This window comes from Sander vitreus, chromosome 21 (genome assembly GCF_031162955.1).
Source record: "Sander vitreus isolate 19-12246 chromosome 21, sanVit1, whole genome shotgun sequence".
Lineage (NCBI taxonomy): Eukaryota > Metazoa > Chordata > Actinopteri > Perciformes > Percidae > Sander > Sander vitreus.
The window spans coordinates 3,980,696-4,000,330 of record NC_135875.1 but is presented as its reverse complement, the minus strand read 5'-3'; the positions used below and the strand labels follow the sequence as shown (position 1 = coordinate 4,000,330).

The following is a 19,635-nucleotide window of genomic DNA, read 5'->3' as shown; positions in this document are numbered from 1 at the left end:
TTATGACTCCGAGTTTTTACGTTTGCGCCTGCAAATATTTGAAATGTCTTGTTGTGCATCATTTCGTACACATTTCCCCCCAAATGTAACCAGACATATCTGGTATCTTTGGAAACATTGGGAGCTACACTAGAGTGTAAAATAAAGTTTTCTGGGTTTGAACATTTCTGTTTCGTTGACCTCTTTTAGACCCAATTTAGTTAAAGCTCCAATGTGTAGGAATTTCTCCCATTTAGCGTTGAGATCATATATCGCAATCAACTCTCTCGCACCACGCAGTTCAAAGTACGTATTACAGCTACGGTAGCCTTCACGCTTCAAAAAGCCGGTCTCTTGCTCTTTTCAATCTCCTTTTTCTTTTTCTGGGTGAAGAAGAAGACTCCTGTTCCTGAAATTTGGATTTTGAATACGTGTGGTCCTCCATGTTTCCTTCTTCAAACTTGCCCGGGCCGGGAAGCTACGATCCCCGTTAGCAGCATTAGCAGCAGCTGGGAGTTTATCATGTGACAGCGAAAACGTGAAAAGCGGAGCAGTATGTCCTGTATGTCCCTTACCGGCTAACGTATTTCAAGATGGAGCATGAATATGGAGCGTCTACCCCAGTTCATGCAAACGCAAATGTCAAATTTCAAGCCAATAGGAATACTTGGAATTGATGGTGGTAAATATTCATGAAAAAGGACAAGTTTGTGAACGGGCAACACAGATATTGAGAATGAACAACTAAACACGTTACACACTGGACCTTTAATAATCCTTTTGCTCAATCCCGTTTTCTTATTTTTGGGAGATAAATAGAGAGAGAAAACCTTTTTTGAGTCCTGCTTCCTGCATCTTGCTCTTTGGTCTCTTACATACTATTTTAGACATATTTCTTCAGTGTGCTGTTGAAATCTATAAATTACATGTGGTCCACTGAAGACATAGATACAAACAGTAAGGTAAGATACACATCGACACATTCTAAATGACCCAAATAATAATAATCATTTAGAATGATGTGTATTTTATGACTGGATTAATTATTGATGCATCCACGTGTTCATCACTTTAATGTTGCAGCTGGTGGAGCTCACTACTTAATGTCCTGCTGGGTATCTTAATCTATAATATATCATCATGTATGAGTTGATTGTTGTTAAATATTATATTTTGTATCAATCTAAATCTGCCAAAGAAATCTGTCAAATAAATGTAGTAAAGAGTACTATATGTCCCTTCTAAAAATGTAGTTGAGTAGAACATAAAATGGAAATACTTAAGTAAAGTACAAGTACCTCAAAATTGAAATTAGGTTGGCTACAATATTTGAGTAAATGTACTTAGTTACTCTCAACCACTGCTAATGGATACTTCTGCTTTAATGAGTACTTTAACTTTTCGTTGCTAATACTTTTACTTTAATTTTTAATGCAGGACTTTTACCTGTAACAGAGTATTTTTACACTGTAGTTAGATATGATAACTATGTACAGAAGTGGTCATAGGTAGCTTTTAAAAGATTTGTGTGTGGTGCATGGTTGCATTTCAGCACCGCCAGTCTTCTCCTCTCCTCTTTTCCTCTCATCTCCTCTCCTCTTTCCTCTGTCTTTTCCTCTCCTTTCCTCTTTCCTCTGTCTTTTCCTCTCCTTTCCTCTTTTCCTCTGTCTTTTCCTCTCCTTTCCTCTTTCCTCTGTCTTTTCCTCTCCTCTTTCCTCTGTCTTTTCCTCTCCTCTCCTCTTTCCTCTGTCTTTTCCTCTCCTCTCCTCTTTTCCTCTGTCTTTTCCTCTCCTCTCCTCTTTCCTCTGTCTTTTCCTCTCCTCTTTCCTCTGTCTTTTCCTCTCCTCTCCTCTCCTCTCCGCTCCGCTCCGCAGCGCCCCGCTCCGGCCTGCCGCTGCACTGCGAGGAGAAGCTGTGTGAACCCGGTGAGCGACTGCCGCTGAAGACACAACACCGCTGTCTGCACTCAGGTAAGAAACCCCCCCTCGACATATTTCTTTTTATTTGACCGATCCAATGTCAGTGCGATCACACCGGAACGTCTTAGCGAGCCGCCGACATGCGAGCCCAAACCCTGCGTCGTATTTCTCCATCGGCATTCGTCTTGTCACTTAATATTTCTTGCATGAGGTGGGAGAGGTTGGGCCTCTGAGCGTTTACACATATAGAAATAGCATGCACATGAATGCAATACCTGTTTCTCTCACTATTTCTGCTGCACAGATTCTCCTGCAGCGACTTATTTTGCACGTTTAGGTGTTTGTTTGTTTTTAAGATTAAATTGTGCGCGATCTTCATCTTTGTCTTCATCGATCCTCCATTTAACAATAAACAGAGAAACGTGTTTTTGTTGCAGCCAGCCTCGCTCAACTCCCTGCTCTAACGCGGCGTGTTTTCTCCTCATTCCCTGCGAAAAGCAAAATGTCTCCATCCTCCTCCGGAGCAGGTCCTTCTCTCGCTGCAGCCGCACGGAGCTTGTCTTTGCGCGCATTAACAAGACTAATCCTCCACAATATCTGTAATCTAATTATGAAAAGGAGGACAATACTGCAGTGTTGTTTCTCTAATATAATATCTAATCTAATATAGTCCAATGTAGCAGCTTCTTTTCTTTGTGTCGTCTGATTTGATTGAGTGTGAATTTGTGGCTCTTCGCCTTGCTTTTTTTTCTTTCTTTCCCGCTCCCGTTATTCTGGATCTTTCGCTCCTTTTTTTTTTTTTTGCATCTGAGGGCCTAAATGGTTTCTACTGTATCATCGCTGTATGCGTGCCGCACACATTCACTCCTTTTTTATTGTATAATCCATGCGTCTAAAGCAATGCACAAACAAGCCCCTGGTGTATTACATTCATTTACATGAGTGCTCATATTCCTACATTATTTAGAGAGCAGATTCTGTTGGGGAATCGGGGAAAACGATGCCTTGCGCCTGCTGTGCGCAAATGCCAAGCCCATTTTTCATTTGATCAACAGTGGCGAGTGTGCGCACGGCAGCGGAGAGTCTCACAGCGCTGTTACACAGGCCCAAGCACTGAACCAGGCTGCTTATCTGACACATATGGGCTGCTCAGTAATCCGCCCGGGGTCAGCGGACAGGATCTGATGCACACTAGGTGCATGGAAAGCCTTTCACCTGAAAACAATAGGGCATAATGAGCTGTTTGCACGTCAGAGATAATAACAGGCTACCTGTGGTCGCGGGGAATGGATTGATTTGTTGGAGTGAGTCTCTTTCCATCCTCCTGGGAAGAGCCAGCTTCTTAATACATAGATTTCTGCAACAAGGAGGGAGGGGGGAGTTGGGCTGCATGTTGTAGTCTGTAACTGCAGCTGGGAGCACTTCCAATGGGCCAGATGATGTGCGGACAGGAATGAAAGACATCCCAGAGTCATTTTGTTAATGTTTGGATAGACACAGAACAGCATTCTGCAAGTTTCTGCAGCGCTTTGGAATGACTTGTTACTGGAGAAATGCGGACCCCTCCTTCCCAAAGAACTGCTGAAGTTGTAGTTGAAAGGATACATATGTTCATTTTGCAGGTTCCTACTTGTATTTTGGGTTCTACTTGAACATGTTTACGTGCTTTAATGTTCTAAAAACCCATTATTCTTCTCATACTATCTGTCTGAATATACCTGCATTCACCCTCTGTCTGAACAGCACATTCTCATGAACGGGTTGGTATGATATGGTATAAAATCAGGCGACGGCCGGATGGTTAAAGTTAAATTTAGCTGAGAAAAGGTTATTGTGAGTCGGGTACCAGTCATTGGGAGGTGCTGGTCATTTGGGAGGCCGCTAGTCGCTTGAAAGCCCTGTGTTTCAGTGCCTGCCCCCCTCTCCCCCTGAACAAGTCTGTTCTCCTATGATTGGTCAGCGTTTCCGGGTCTTCCACAGCTACGCTCTCGGAGTCTCTGCAGCCGGGGAATGACAGTGCCGCTACAGTGCCGTTACAGTCATATATAGATATAGTATAGTTGTGACATCACAACCGTACAGGAAGTCCTGACGGCTCATTTAAAGGCACAGTTTCTGAATACGGTCTGTGTGCATTTCTCTGTGGATTGAGCGTTTTTTGATACAGCACCTCGACCTGCTTTATAATCAAAAGAAAATGTGAACATTTTCTAGTTTCTTCTCTCCTCTGTGACAGAGTAGCCAGACCCTCCTCCAGCGTGCTTTGGAGGACGGTCTGGCAAAGCGAGGCTACAATAGACTCGACACAGACAAATACCACAAAATACAGACGATCCCAGTACAAATATAAATCTTAAAGAATATTCAACAATCATATGTTCTAAGCAATTTTTCCTTCATACATTTTTTGAAGATGGAGACAGAATGCAACAATTTAGCAGTTTTCATCAAGCTCGTTGCAGACCTGTGGTCCCCCTCCTACAAACTACACTCAGGCTCGTGCTCTTTAGCCTTTGTTTTTTGCCAGTGATTATGTGTTTTTACCTTGTGTCATAATCGGTCGGGGATGACGGATTGGAACAAGCTCACACAATCAAGCTAAAAATGTTTAAAATCAGTATATTAACCCACCCTCGCAACGTCTCCATCTTAATAAAAGGTTGGAGGACAGCAGAGACAACGATGGAAATGAGTGCAGGTTGATTGATGCAGGTTCATTGCACTATTCCTTTAATTGAAACAATCACTCTCTGAATTAACTGAGTCATCAGCTTCAGCGACAGGTCCTCGAGCGTCACACGTTATGAAATGAGTCCACACTGAAGAGCTCCATTTAGAAAAGAGTGACGGGGGGGGCTGGAGTCCAGAGGTGACCTCATCCAGCGGGCCTTAGCTTAGGCTGGCAAAACCAACAACATACCTGAAATGAAATGACTTCCCTAGAGTTGAAGTAGTTCTGACTAAGACATCTGCTTTAGAGCTGAAACTATTGGTCGATTCATCGCTTAGTCAATAGACAGAAAAAAATTCATTTTTAAGTTCTTTTTCAAGCAACAATGCCAAATAATCCTCTCAAATAATCCTCAGATTCACAGCTTCTTTCATTCACTGTGAACTAGGGGTAGATCGATTGTCGGCCCTGGCCAATTACCGTGGCCGTGTTTTTGGCAGTTTGCAGATGATCTGTATCAGCGTTTTATTTGCCTGATAACGATAAAGTTAATGAATTAAAAAGTGTGCTACGTTGGCTCGGCTACAGCTCTGAGTCTGTCCCTCTGCTTCGGTTTCACTCACCAATGAGTCTGACTTAATGTCCCGCCCTCAACACTCTGACTCTCTGTTACTGTGGATTATGTTGAAGGTTTCTTATTTATTTAAGTTTAATTAAGTTTTGTGTTGGAGTTTGTAACATTCCAAAATCTTAATTTTGCTTAAAGATTTTCATTTTCACAGTAAATGCATATCGGTTTCAAATATCGGTTATCGATTTCATTAACTACTAATAATCGGTATCGGCCTTGAGAAACCAGTATCAGTTGATCCCTAGTATAAACTAAATATATTTATTTCATTTTAAGACGTCACCTTGAGTTTTGGGTAGATGTGATACTATTTTCTGACACACAAAAACTGATAATGAAAATAATCATAAATTGCAGCCCTAGTCTGCTTCCTATGGGGTCTTACTTTTGATCAATGACTCATATTTTGGATAATCAAACATAAAGTCATTATCATTATTCTTTTCATAAAATCTTATTCTATCAAAACTTCGAAGACAAACTGATTCCTAGATCCCATATAGCCAACTAATACAATTGTGCATGTATACATTAGTTCAGTTGTGAACAGTCAGAAAAAGACAAGATAAACCTGACAGAGTTGTAAACGTCTGCCACTCAGTTGCGTCTTCTCGTTAAAGAGAAGAAGAAATGCCACAGCGGGCTCTAAACTGCTGAGTTAATTGGCACCATGCTGATGGAGGATGGTTCATTTCACCAGGAGAGAGTGTGTGTGTGTGTGTGTGTGTGTGTGTCGTGTCGTGTCGTGTACATATTTAAACACACAGCAGCTGGAGATACTTTACTCTGCACCATGACAACACAAGAAGAATTCCTCATATTTCATACTGCGAGGTTGTGTCTTTTACTCCTTCTGCAAACTGAAAGTCGAGCTCTGATGATGTAACACGCGTCTCGTTTGAAGAGGCTGAAGGGACGATGTGTGGAAAGGCAGCAGGGTGTGGTTTACATCCTGGAGGTATGAAAACAACGGTGGTAAATATTAGGGGTGGGGGGAACAAATCGATACAGCATAGTATCGCGATATTTTCCGTGGCAATACTGATACACAGACGTAAGTATGGATCTATTATTATTAGGGCTGTCAAACGATTCATTTTTTTTAATGGCGATAAATCCTGAATTTCTATAGTTAATCGCGATTAATCACATATTTTATCACATGATTCAAATTCTATTCTATTTTTAAGTCCATATTAACAATGGAAAGCCATTCTTACCAGTGTATCTTGATTGGGAATCAAATGAATGCAAAGAAAGTTACTTTATGAACTTGATTTTACGATTTGTAATTATTTATTTACTGTAAACAAAAGAAAAATGTGTGAATCTGTCATTATTGCACAATTCCTCCAAGTACCTAACTAGAAAACTAAAAATCCCTATCCTTACCAGAGTCAATATAGTGTTTAGTAACTCCTAAATAATGTTGATTACTCACTGACGTCCAGTGATCACCGGTTGATGAGACAGCGTTTGCAGCACCTTGCAGCAGTTCCAGTGTGGCTGCTTTCTCCGTGTCATACAGGCTGTGTGTGGGGGGGCTGCCGTCCCCCTCGACGGCAACGAGACAGGTCAGAACATGCCAACCGTAGTACGTCTTTAAGACCCGAGTCTTCTACGATGCTGACAGGTTTATGTAGTAATTCTTTGGGATTTGGTTGTGCAATTGCATTTGGTTTGTGTTTGGTTAGCATCACGTTAACTGTACTACTATGCTTAGCTCGTAGGTGGTAGCTCAAGCTTGACGTGCTTCGGTGATATTTTAATGCGGCTTTACACAATGTGCATATGGCTTTCGACTTTTCTACGAGCCGTCCGGGAGTTTTGGAAAGTAAAAAGCGCCATTCAGAATTGTGTTGCTGCTGTGTTTCTCCATCATGCCTGCAGCCTGCAGCAGCAGGATGTGATACGAGGAAGTGGCAGCTTGATGATAAGTAACGGTGCTGCAAAGGGTCAATATAGTAGCCTGTTAGGCACGACGCCAGCCGAGTGAAGTGTTAAATAAATTAATAAATGCCGGCATGCGATTAATGCGATTAAAAAAAAAGAATCACATCGCATCGGCCCTTAATCGCATCACGATTAACGTGTTAACGCTGACAGCCCTAATTATTATATATGTGTTGGTGAGTTTGTCTGCTTGACAATCCCATTTTGCAGCAATAAAACTGAAGTGAGATGAACAAACGTTCAGATGTTGACAAAGTTTCCTTTAGGGGACATCATTTGAAATTGGGAAAATTTTCAAGTTGGAAAAAGGTAATAAATTGCAATATATCACAGAATAGCATATATATATATATATATATATATATATATATATATATATGTTTAAAATCACAATAATATTGTATCGTGACATAAGTATCGTGATCATATTGTATCGTGAGGCTTCTGGTGATTCACAGCCCTTATAAATACATGTGACTACTGGCCACTTCTGCAACTTTTAACGGTTAGTTTCATTGTCGATTAACCTGCTGATTATTGTCTTGATTAATTGATTAGTTGTTTAAGATAAGATGAGATGAGCCTTTATTGTATCCTATCGGAGAAATTCGTCTTGGGCGGTCGAGAGAACAGAAAACACACAATAAACATACAGTAAGCATGCATAAAACATAATCATACATGATCTCATCCAATGCGTTCAGTGACCATCTGATAAACCTCAAACAAGACCCCCCCCCTACCCTCCCCCACACTCACAGAAGAGGAGAAGAGAACCCACTGCACATCCTCCCCCCTCATATTGCATTTAGTTCTACCCAGATGCATATTTCCCATTAAATCATGCTGTGGTCAATATGTATTGCACAATGCCCAAATGCACAACTGCACAATGCTCTTGCTCAGCATCACAATCTTGACGAAGGTTCAGAGGGCCGAAACCGCAATATCTTCATGAAATTGTGATGCTGAGCAAGAGCAGAGTGCGGGATCTTCCTTTTTGAAAACTATAAAATCTCAGAAAATGGTGAAAAATGTAGATCAGTGTTTCCCAAAGCCCCAGACGATGTCCTCAAATGTCTTGTTTTGTCCACAACTCAAAGATATTCAGTTTACTGTCACAGAGGAGAGAATAAACTAGAACATATTCACATTTAAGAAGCTGGAATTTTTAAAACCGATTAATCGATTATCAAAATAACTGGCGATTAATTTAATAGTTGACAACTAATTGAGTAATCTTTGCCGCTGTACTGGCCACCACTAGCCTGACAAGCCAGACCCACATCCAGATGTTGGGTCTGGGAACTCCCCATTGGCAGGGATCAATCCGAGGGGCGGGATAAACGGTTGTCTTTCACATTCCCTCTGCACGCAATAGGATAGCTCTACAACCAACCAGAGCAACGAAGAAGCTAGCAGAGCTAGTTGATAGATTAAACTTTTGCCGAACACATCTTCCTTTTTTAAGAATGACTTCTGTGCCGTTCTTTGTTCTTTTCTCAAAGAAAAGCTTAACTCCAAGTCTTCCAGAGTCACGGCCAAAGCCGATTCCAAAGACCGCTGTTCGCCAGCAGCAGCAGCCATCTTCTTTGTTTTTTTGGACAGTTGCTAGATGACCCTGGCTGCAAATTACATTTGCTGCCGTTAGGGTGCATCTAGATTTCTAGGCTAGGCCACCACAGCTACTAAACACGAGGAGAGTTGAGCCGGAGGCACTGCAAAATGTTTTCCCTCCAGCGCTTCAGAGATGGGGGGCAAAATGGAAACGGACTCCACCTTCAGCCCCTCCACCGCAGGGCCGGGCCCACATTATAGAAAGGTGGAGTGGCTCTGTGGCTGCCGGAGGCCAAGAACACAGAGAGAGGGAATGATGGGGGGGGAAAGTAGGTCAGAGATACAGAAGCAATCAAGCATGAGTGCAGCATCCTCGTCTCTCAGCTGAGCTACAAGCAGCGCTGGTGAGGCGGCAGGACGGGGCACGGCATCAGACCAACGCCTTTGTTTCTGGCTTTGATCTGTTTTAGCACCGAGACAATTACACGATGAATCAATCGACAGGAAATGATCGAACCGAATGTTAAATATTCTCTGCTTCCAGTTTCGCAATTGCTGCTTCTCTCTGTTTAATGTCAATGTAAATGGAACATCTTTATTTTTTTTGTCAGACGTCAACTTGCATTTTTTGACATTTAATAGATAAACCCTTTGACATCCGAACCCCCGCTGAAGACAACACATTTGTAAGGTTTTAGTTTCTCTGCTGATTAATCGAGAGCTGCAACTACCGATTATAGATGACACCTTCAGGCGTCTTGTTTTGAACTAAAAACACAAAGATATTTGTTTTCTAATCATGTAAAATAAGATAAAGCAGTACGTCCTAACATTTTAGAAGGTGCAACCAGAGAATATTTGCCAATTTTCGCTTGGTTGAACAAAAGTATTAATCGATTATCAGGATTGTTGATTCATTTACTGTAGATCGACTTATGAAACCCTGTAAGTGTGCCTCATGCTGCTGGTGCCATAATGTCCTCGTCTGAAATTGGGCCGGTACAGGACGGAATTGCCTGGGCCGAATTTTTGTCCCAGTCCGCCCCTGGTCAAAACACACAGTTTCAGTTTCCGTCTGCATGTCCTGCTGCATGCTCGTTGCTCCTGGAGCTGTGTCAACATCCCTGTTGACCGAGCGTCTTGGCGGGTTTGCTTGGGAGGCGTGGGCCTGTGCCAAGATTGCATTTTCACACGGCCCTGAGAAGAACAGGCTGCATCAGCAGACCTTTGAGCCCTTTTCCCCCTCATGAAGCTGCGACAAAGACCGCTGTCATGTTCCCTTTCTGCAGCAGGTGAAATTTGTGTGCATGTTGTGTCCCAAAGCAAATCATAAAGAGGGTCAGACCGGTCCAGTCTGGACCCCCCCTACACAACGAGTGACAAACGGGCGTGTTAATGAAAATGCAGAGTCTGTAAGACTGGAAGTATTTCCCACCTGTCTCCTGTAATGTAACTAATGTCCATTCCCTCTGTACATATAATTATCAGTTCTTATCAGCCGTGACTTTGTTTGCTCTCTAACCGCCTTAGCTCCCGGATGCAGAGTGAACGGCTTCTCAGAGGGATGGTCTTTGTTGGCGAGTGTGCAGCTTTCTTGTTGTTTGGATTCTGTCATGTGTAATGCTACAATGGCAGTTTTGTCCGGGAGCAGTGAGAGTACACTATTCATTAGGATTTCTATGGAACACACAAACATCACTCTATCGTAACACATTGGGATCTCCTGTTTTTTAAATGCAGTTTTTTTTTTAAAGGATAAGTCTGGTGTTATTCTATGTTTTTCTCATTGTCAACCAAACCCACGAAAAGACTAAAGCCACCAATGTGTGTGTCTGACCCCCCGATCCTGTCTGTGGCACTCAGCTTCAAGCCGAGCCTGGTTCCAGACCTTTGAGTCTCTGCCTACATCTCTGCTTATTTCAGTGATTCAAATACTGTCAAATAGATCTGCTTGTTCCCACCGTTTGGAAAGAACCAACCGAGCCAATCAGAGCTTTGTGGGCAGGATTAAGAATGGGGATGTTATGTTCCTGCGCCGGAGCCAGAAAAATTACAAAAGGCACGGCCGTGAAAATGGCTTCAAGCGTGGGAGAGATCGATGTCGTTGTAAGTGAACTTACAGAAATAATAACTCTAAATGTGGCGCAACGTTGACGGCTACTAACAACCGCTGCTTCTGTGTCGACTGACAGTGACGTTGGCGGGACAGATACCAGACTGGTTTCTGATTGGTTAGAAGAGCAAAATAACGACCTTTGTCAAACAGAAATGATCAGGATCAAGCCCACTTGTCTTAAGTTTTAAATCTTTAAAAAAGATCACAAATATGAAGTTTGATTAAAAAGGGTTATCAATTTCCTAAAAAAAATACTGGTCACTGTAGTTTTTAACCAGCGTTAGGAAAACAGGAGGAAATACTTCATTTGTTGGGCACTAGGACTGCAATTACAAGTATTTTCATTGTCAACTAATCTGTTGATCATTTTCTCGATTAATCGATTAGTTGTTTGGTTTATAAAATGTCAGAAAATGGTGAAAAATGACAGATCAGTGTGTCCCAAAAGTCCAAGATGACGTCCTCAAATGTCTTGTTTTGTCCTCAACTCAAAGATATTCAGTTCACTGTCACAGAGGAGAGAAGAAACTACAAAATATTCACATCTAAGAAGCTGCAGTCAGAGAAATTTTAATGACTAAAAATGATTATCAAAATAGTTGTGTATTAATGTAATAAAGGACAACTAATCAGTTAATCTTTGCAGATCTATTGGGAACTATTTTCAGTAGCGGATGAATCCACATTTTGGTGCTTTAGTGAGTGTTTGTGGCAGCAGGACGATGTGTGGGGGGGTTGAGTCAAAATAAACTATAGTGTTTGTGTGTGTTCGTGGTGATGAAGGAACATGTCAGCCAGAGCAACAGTGTGGCTCAGTGATGTGTTTTTAACAACAATGGAGCTCTATGGCACAGAGGAAGAAGTTATCAATAAGATATACTGTAAATATCAGCAGGCTTATCCTTTAACATTTGAGAAACATAAACTGGACATTTTGACGTAAAAAGGAGGATGTTTAAAATCTTTTTAAAGTGTTTTTCGGCCTCCTCTGGTGGCCACTTTCTCCCATTCATGCCTTTTGTGCTGCGTGTGGAACGCTGTTTAGACATCCGAGGTCAGCAGATAGGAAAGTACACAGAGGGAAGGTCACATAACTGAGCCAAGTGCGCCTTTTAGAGTGGAGTTTATTGGCTGGAGTTGCCACGGCAACAGTTTAGGCATTGCTGTGTTTTGTGAGGACCAGAAGTGGAAGAAGTACTCAAATACTTTTGAAGAAAAGTACCAATTAAACAATGTAAAAATACTCTGTTACAAGTAAAGGTCCTGTTTTCAAAATCTTATCCTACTGCGTGTAAAAGCTGAGAAGTATTACCACAAAATGATGTTAAAGTATCAGAAGTACTGCAGAAATATGGCCCCTGTGACTGATATGTTATCATATACACTGATGCATCGTACTGTAAGCTGTTGAGGTGGAGATAGTTTTAACTACTCTATAGTCTACTCCACTGGTTTTCAACCTAGGGCTTGGGCCCCTCCAAAGGGTCACCAGATAAATCTAAAGGCGCTGACACACAGAGCCGATTATCGGCCGTCGGACCGTCTGGCGAGGTCGGTGACTCGAGTCTGTTCGGTGTGTTGCGTGCCGTCATCCGTCGGAGGAGCCGTCGGCCTTCATTGGGCCGACCCGACATGTTCAGTCTGGACAGGGCAGTCGGGACTCACCTGGAAATGGGGAGCGGATGAGCCTCTCAAAATCTGACGAAAATCTATTAAACTGCCCTTTGTCGATCTGAAATAAAGACAGATTCAGAAACTGCACGGCCTGTGTCTCGCTCAAAATGTTTTCAGAAACACGTTTGGTGAACTATTTTAGTACAATATGAGATCGTATTCTGAACAAGCCGCCATGACAGTCTGGCTGTGAATTTCCGGAGAAAAAAGACCCACGTGACGCGTCGTCTATCAGCGACGGTTTTCATTTTCTGAAACAATACAGAGCAGCCTGCTGCTATGGAGACGATACGCTGCATGCACGCTGCAAGTCGGCGTCGCCTCAGTGTGTTTTGAGGCATTTTTTTGGACCTCGGGGACCCGACTGATCAGTACCTTTTCTGCCGACGGTCCGCTGTCTGGTTGGTGTGTAAGCACCTTAAGGGGTCGTGAGATGATTCATGAGAGAGGAAAGAAGTAGAAGTAAAGTTCTGATACACAAATCTAAATGTATTTTTTGGCTTTTCTCTCATCTTTGCATTATGCAACTTTTTGTTTTGTTTATATACCATGTTGGTGACATTAATGCATATGCAGTTTTGTGTTTTGGGTTTTATCACTGGGGGGGAGCATTGTCACTGGAAAGCATAAAGGTAATCAGCCAGATACACAGGTGTGTGGAGAAGGTGAAAGCTTACAGCTTTTCACCGTGTTAGTGGCTTGTCAGTGGTTTTGTTTTAGATTAGATTAGAGTCAACTTTATTGTCATTGTGCAGAGTACAAGTACAAAGACAACGAAATGCAGTTTGTGTCCAACCAGAAGTGCAAAAAGAGCAGAAAAGTACAATGTGATATACAAAGTATAGACAGGACAATACATATAGTGCAGTAGTGTACAGTTGGTTTAAAGAAGGTAGTTTAGAGTAATATAAATGTGTGCGGTGTATTAGCAGTTACCTTATAAGACCAGAATAAATATGGCATATGTAATATGAACAATGTATGAACAACATGTATGAACAACATGTACAGATATGTGCAATGTAGTAGCAGTAACATTATAATAGTAGTAAGAATAATATAAATATATGCAGTGTATTATTATAAGAAAAACAGAATAAATAAGGATATTCAGTATGAACCATATAGACAGATATGTGCAGTCTGTGCAGCTATGTGCAGTGTGGTAACAGTACCATTGTAGTGCAGAAACAGTAGCATTATAATATTTTATTAGTGTTTAGTGGGAAAGCAGAATGAAACCTACCTCAAACGAGATGGACATGACATATACCTGTGCTACGGTGAGCACGCATCCCAAGCAGTTCTCCCTTTGTCCCACGGCATTGACCTAATGGTCTGGTTTAAAGACTCTACCAAAACAATGGATGGTTTTACCTCAAACTTCTTTTAGTTTTATATAAAATCTTAATTTGTAAAGTAACTATATCCGTCAAATAAATGTTTGAAATTTGCATTTAATCGATGCAGATTTATTGGCATTCCTTCATAATATTGACCGATGATAATGTCATAGTAGACTGATATGATGATATATAAACGGTCTTTGGCTTTAAGCAGCTCCTCTGAGAGATTAAAGCGAGTCGTGTTTATGTGCCAAAGGGTGAAAATAAAGATCAGAAGCCGTCAAATCTGCAACATCCAAACAGTAGAGCAGTCTGGCTGCAGAGACTGATTACGCCATAAGCTCTCTGCACTGCCTGTGTGTGTGTGTGTGTGTGTGTGTGTGTGTGTGTGTGTGTGTGTGTTTGAGGGTGAAAAAAAACATGATTCAAACTGCAAACTGCTGATATAACCGGAGGCTTGTGTTTAATCTGATTTGTAATCCTCTTTTTATGAGATTTGACACAAATAAAGCTCAGCGCAAATTCTTTCAGGAAGACGTCAATAACCCAATCACTACTCTTTCTTCTTAAATCAAATCAGCTGTTTAGGGGCGCCACTTTTGGTTAAACCAATCCGATGAAATTCAAGGACCAATCACAGCATTACAACTCTGCTTTAAATCTGTTCTCTCCCTGCGCTGTCAGCTGTCGTTTCAGGCCAGGCGCTCAGCCCTCCACCTCCCCTGCCGCCTCCGGTCATCCTTTTTCTCCCGGCTCACCGCTCCGCTGCCTCTTCGGTCTGGTCTCCGGACTCCTTCTCCGCCGCCACCAGTGTCTAGACTCCATCGGGGGTTATGTCCTGTTCTCTACCCCTTTACAAATATTATTAATACGATGGAGTCTAATCTCCAAAGACTCTGTACATTTTATTATGCAGTATTATCTTTTTTGCATATCTGCAAACAAAGTCTCTCCTGATTGAATTGACATCTCGCCGGTTGAAGGAGCTGTCGGGACTGTGAGGTTTGCTTCCTGTGGTACAGTCATTAGCAGTAGGGGCTGCACAATTAATCACAATTGTATCAAAATCGCAATATGGACTAGTGCAATATCCAAATCGCAGGGGGCGCAATATTTGTTAATGGCAAAATAAGTGTCAAACCATTCTGAATGAAGTATTGTGGTGCTGTAGAGACGTCCCGGCCTACTAATCCTATCCTACAGACTAGAGAAAAAAATCTTTGTTTGGTTCAGATCCAAAATCATACTATAATCATTTTAATTTCTTTCAATGTTAATCATTTTCAATGAAAATGAGAATGATACAAAAACTATCATTCCCATCCAATATCGTGAATCATATCGCAATCTTAATATCGGTCAAAATAATCGCAATTAGTTATTTTCCTCATATCGTGCAGCCCTAATTAGCAGGAGAGTAACGAAGTACAAATTTAATCAAGTACTGTACAATCAATGATGAAATCAAAAATCAGGTACTTGTACTTTTCTTCATGCGACTTTCTACTTCTACCCCGCTACATTTATCTGACTGCTTTAATTACTTTACAAATTAAGATATTTAGCTTATAAAATATGTAATTAATCAATTAGTTGTCAGCTATTAAATAAATCAGCAACTATTTTGAAAATCGACTAATCGGTTTGAGTTGTTTTTATGACGAAGTAAAAAAAAAAATCTCTGATGTCAGCTTGTTAAATGTGAATATGTTCTAGTTTCTTCTCTCCTCTGTAAACTGAATATCTTTGAGTTGTGGACAAAACGAGACATTTGCTTTTTCTATTAATAATGTTGATAATGTTAATGTTTTAGTAATAATGTTGAGGTTTGGACTGCTGCTTGGACCAAACAATGCTCTGGGTAATTGTGACAAACATTTCTCACTATTTTCACTATTTTTACAAACCAAACAATCAACCGATTAATGGAGACAATAATCAGCAGATGAATCCATATTTCATATCCATTTAGTTAACCCTACCTGTTTATATAACAGCCACACATTTTTATACTTTTAATACTTGAAGTACATTTTCCTGATTACACTTGAAGGACTTTTACTTTTCACAGTGTGGTATTAGTACTTTCACTTTAGGAAAGCATCTGAATACTTCCTCCACCGCAGAGTATTAGCATCGTGATGATGATGATAATAATGCTGAAACGTGGCGCTACATGAAACACTGGTTCAGGGCTGGTTGTTTAGGAAGTGCAGCTACACTAATGACAGTGAGGATGGCGTGCACATGGGCAGAGGAGACTATTTTTATCTGTAACATGAAGCACAGACCCCACGTCAGGATGTATAAATAACTGTTTTTTACTGACTCAGTGTCTGTTTACATCTGGTGGTGACGGACTGGGCCCTGCACGCCGGAAGACAAAGTGTCAGTGAAGAGTGCCGTCAGTACATTTAATCCTTAAAACCCGGTGTTCATCCTGGTCAGCTGCTTTGCAGAATGTAACATGATTGACTTGTCATATGTTATGCGACACATCCTGGACTAACGGCTAAACTGCTGATCTTCATTTCTTGCTCCTCTGCAGCCTTACCTGCGACCGCCAATGGACTACACAAACAGCGCGTCCAACAGCTACAGCGCTGGAGACACCATGAGCTCCTCCTTAGCCAACATGACCATCAATGACCAGCACCACCAGGAGAACGGGGTCCAGATGGGACACAGAAGCCCTGGAGACGCCAAAATGAAAGGTCAGACATGAGTCGAGTCAATGTAATTCATATGGCCCGGTATCACAATGATGGATGTATTAAATGACCAGCAGCGTTCAAGGCGGAGCTATCATGAAACTGCAATGTTTAAGTGTTCATATTATGCTTTTTGGCTTTTCCCCTTTCCTTTATTGGGTTATATATCTTTTTTGTGCACGTTATAGGTTTACAAAGTGAAAAAGCCCAAAGTCCCCCCCAAAGGGACTTACCATCTCCAACAGAAAACACTGTTCACAAACTGCTCTAAACAGCTCTATTGTAGTCCAGCCTTTACTTCAGAGACAAACTTTGTGCGTGTAACACACGTTATAATGCTTGCCTAGCTGCTAGCATGGCACGCCCTCATACTCTGCTTCTGACTGGCTAGTAGTCCTTACCTAGGTACTGTCAGGGCACGCCCTCATACTCTAATTCTGACTGGCTAGTAGTCCTTACCTAGCTACTGTCAGGGCACTCCCTCATACTCTGCTTCTGACTGGCTAGTAGTCCTTACCTAGCTACTGTCAGGGCACTCCCTCATACTCTGCTTCTGACTGGCTAGTAGTCCTTACCTAGCTACTGCACATGTGCGACTCCCAACAAAGATGAAACAGAAGTGAGATGCCTCACTCTGTAGTTAAAACAGAGAGCTCAACACACAGGGTGAAAAGAGGAGCTGCAGCAATGTGCAGGACAACAAATATATGGTGTTTTTTGAAAATTAAACTACATAAACCTATTCTGGTATAACCTCTAAATACAATCATAAACCTGAAAATGAGCATAATATGAGCACTTTAAAGGATTTATAAAGATGTATATCTCCGTACCATTTCCTAAAAATGGCTGTGGTCTGTACAGATTTTGGGCCGAGGCTGAGCCCCGCAGTCTCTACTGTGTTTTGTTTTAATCCCTCTTTACATAATGCATACAAGACATGCTTGACTGGCCCCGAGTGCCCGACTGCAGCTGCACTGTGCTCTGTAATCCAGACATCTGGGTCAGAACGATCTGCTGTCTCCATCCTGTGTCACGGTTCGCTTCCAATTCAGCCCAGAAACAATTAGGCTTTTAATGCTGCACAGACAAAAAAGGCACATTAATGACTGTAAATACATGTCTTGTTTGTCAGTTGCAGAGTTTGTAAAAAAAAAAAAAGAAATAATAACCGTCCCGGCAGATTGTTCAGCTTGTAGCTAATAATCAGTTTCAGTTTCTTCTCATACCTTATTATCAACCATATGGCCAATTAGTACGTAGCCTAGCATTCCCCAGTTTACAGCCCTCACTAGTGCGGCCGTTTTCCCTCTTTCCACTTCCCATCACCTCACGTGCAAACAGGAAGCAGCAGCAGACGCAGTCAGGTCCGCCTATCGCCGCTGAAACGCAGAGTGAGTATGTCATTGATCTGTTTGACTAGTTGTTGGAAAGTTTAGTTTTTGTAAAGTTAGTTGTAGTTTAGAGAAAATGTAAAGCAGCAAATTGTCTTAAAGGGGAACTATGCAGTTTTTTTTTTAGCTTAATTTACCTTAACTGAACAACTTCAGAGTCACTGGAATGGTTATATGACTCTTTTTGGGTTGAATGGTGGTCGTCTGAAACCACCCTTGCAACTCAGCGTCAGGAAGTATGGCGTGATATCAGGTCTCGCGATGTAACTAATTGCTTCACGGCACTGCACACATAAACCCATTGAGGAACCGGCTAACAAGGTAGCGATGGAGTTTTTCACACTATCGTCATGGCTGAGCCGGCAAAAAAAGAAGCAGAAAGCTAGGAGAGCATTGTCGGAGGAACAGAGGAAGAGGAAACGGCAGACTGACCGAGAGAGGAGTCAGACACGAGTAAACATAGGAGCTGCCAAATATCTATTCTGAAGCTGTAGGGGGGGCTCTATAGAGAAACCTGTAGGGGAGCTCTATAGAGAAACCTGTAGGGGAGATCTATAGAGAAACCTGTAGGGGGAGATCTATAGAGAAACCTGTAGGGGAGCTCTATAGAGAAACCTGTAGGGGGAGATCTATAGAGAAACCTGTAGGGGAGGGCTCTACAGAGAAACCTGTAGGGGAGCTCTACAGAGAAACATGTAGGGGAGGCTCTACAGAGAAACCTGTAGGGGGGGCTCTACGGAGAAACCTGTAGGGGGGGCTCTATGGAGAAACCTGTAGGGGGAGATCTATAGAAAAACCTGTAGGGGAGGCTCTACAGAGAAACCTGTAGGGGGGGCTCTATAGAGAAACCTGTAGGGGGGGCTCTATAGAGAAACCTGCCAGCAAAAAGAGAGAAAACAGCCAAGAAATGGCCAAATTCATAGCGCCCCTTTGAACGACGCGGGCGCTGGACGGGAAATTGACTAGAGATGCACCGATTACAACTTTCTAGGCCGATTCCGATTTCTGATTTTCTTTGAGTTAGACCAGCTGATACCGATTTTAGCCGATTCCAATTTCATTTTTTTCTAACCACTTTACAGCACACACAAATATTTATTGTCTCTCTTTTCTTTAATAGAACATTTTGCACAGAACATAGAACATTTTTTGAACAGATAATGGATCACTATAAAATAGAACTATATAAATTACTCCTGGTGTGGGAAATTCACACACATCTAAAGTGCAACGTTAGAACCATTTCACATCCAATATCCAACATCAAGATTTTGGTTTTTGGTGTCGTCCCTCCACAACCTACTCTTTCCTTGCAGGTGTTGCATATTGCAAACTTGTTATGTTCTGCACACACGCTGAAGAATTTCCAAACAGCTGACATGTTGCAGGTTAATTCACGAGGTTCCCTACATGTGTGAGAATAGCGCCGACACTCGCTTCACACCGCGAGCGGGTACGCGCGTCACACGGCGGAAAAGTTGAGAGAAAGGAAAAAGAGACTGTGCTGTCGCATCCGTGTGTGCGTGCGTCCTTGAGAACTGTAACTCGTATAACTTATGTTGTCAGTTAATTGTAGCATTGACCGGCATGAAATCGGCATATGTCAGACTGACCTGCCGGTCGCCGGTAATGGCCGAATACGTGAAACCGGCCAATTCTGGTCACCGGCCGGTCTATCGTTGCA

At 42.0% G+C, this 19,635-nt stretch overlaps 1 protein-coding gene across 6 annotated transcripts in view; it reads left to right on the top strand.

The window, feature by feature from the left end:
- Positions 1-1,875: 1,875 nt before the first annotated feature.
- LOC144536640 (uncharacterized) overlaps positions 1,876-19,635 on the top strand; it is a 43,503-nt gene continuing 25,743 nt past the window's right edge. For all 6 annotated transcript variants that reach the window (XM_078279885.1, XM_078279881.1, XM_078279883.1 and 3 more), the window contains exons 1-2: positions 1,876-1,949; positions 16,395-16,560. In XM_078279885.1, the coding sequence (XP_078136011.1) occupies positions 16,413-16,560 (148 nt within the window). In that variant the 5' untranslated portion in view covers positions 1,876-1,949; positions 16,395-16,412. The remainder of the gene's footprint in view (positions 1,950-16,394; positions 16,561-19,635) is intronic.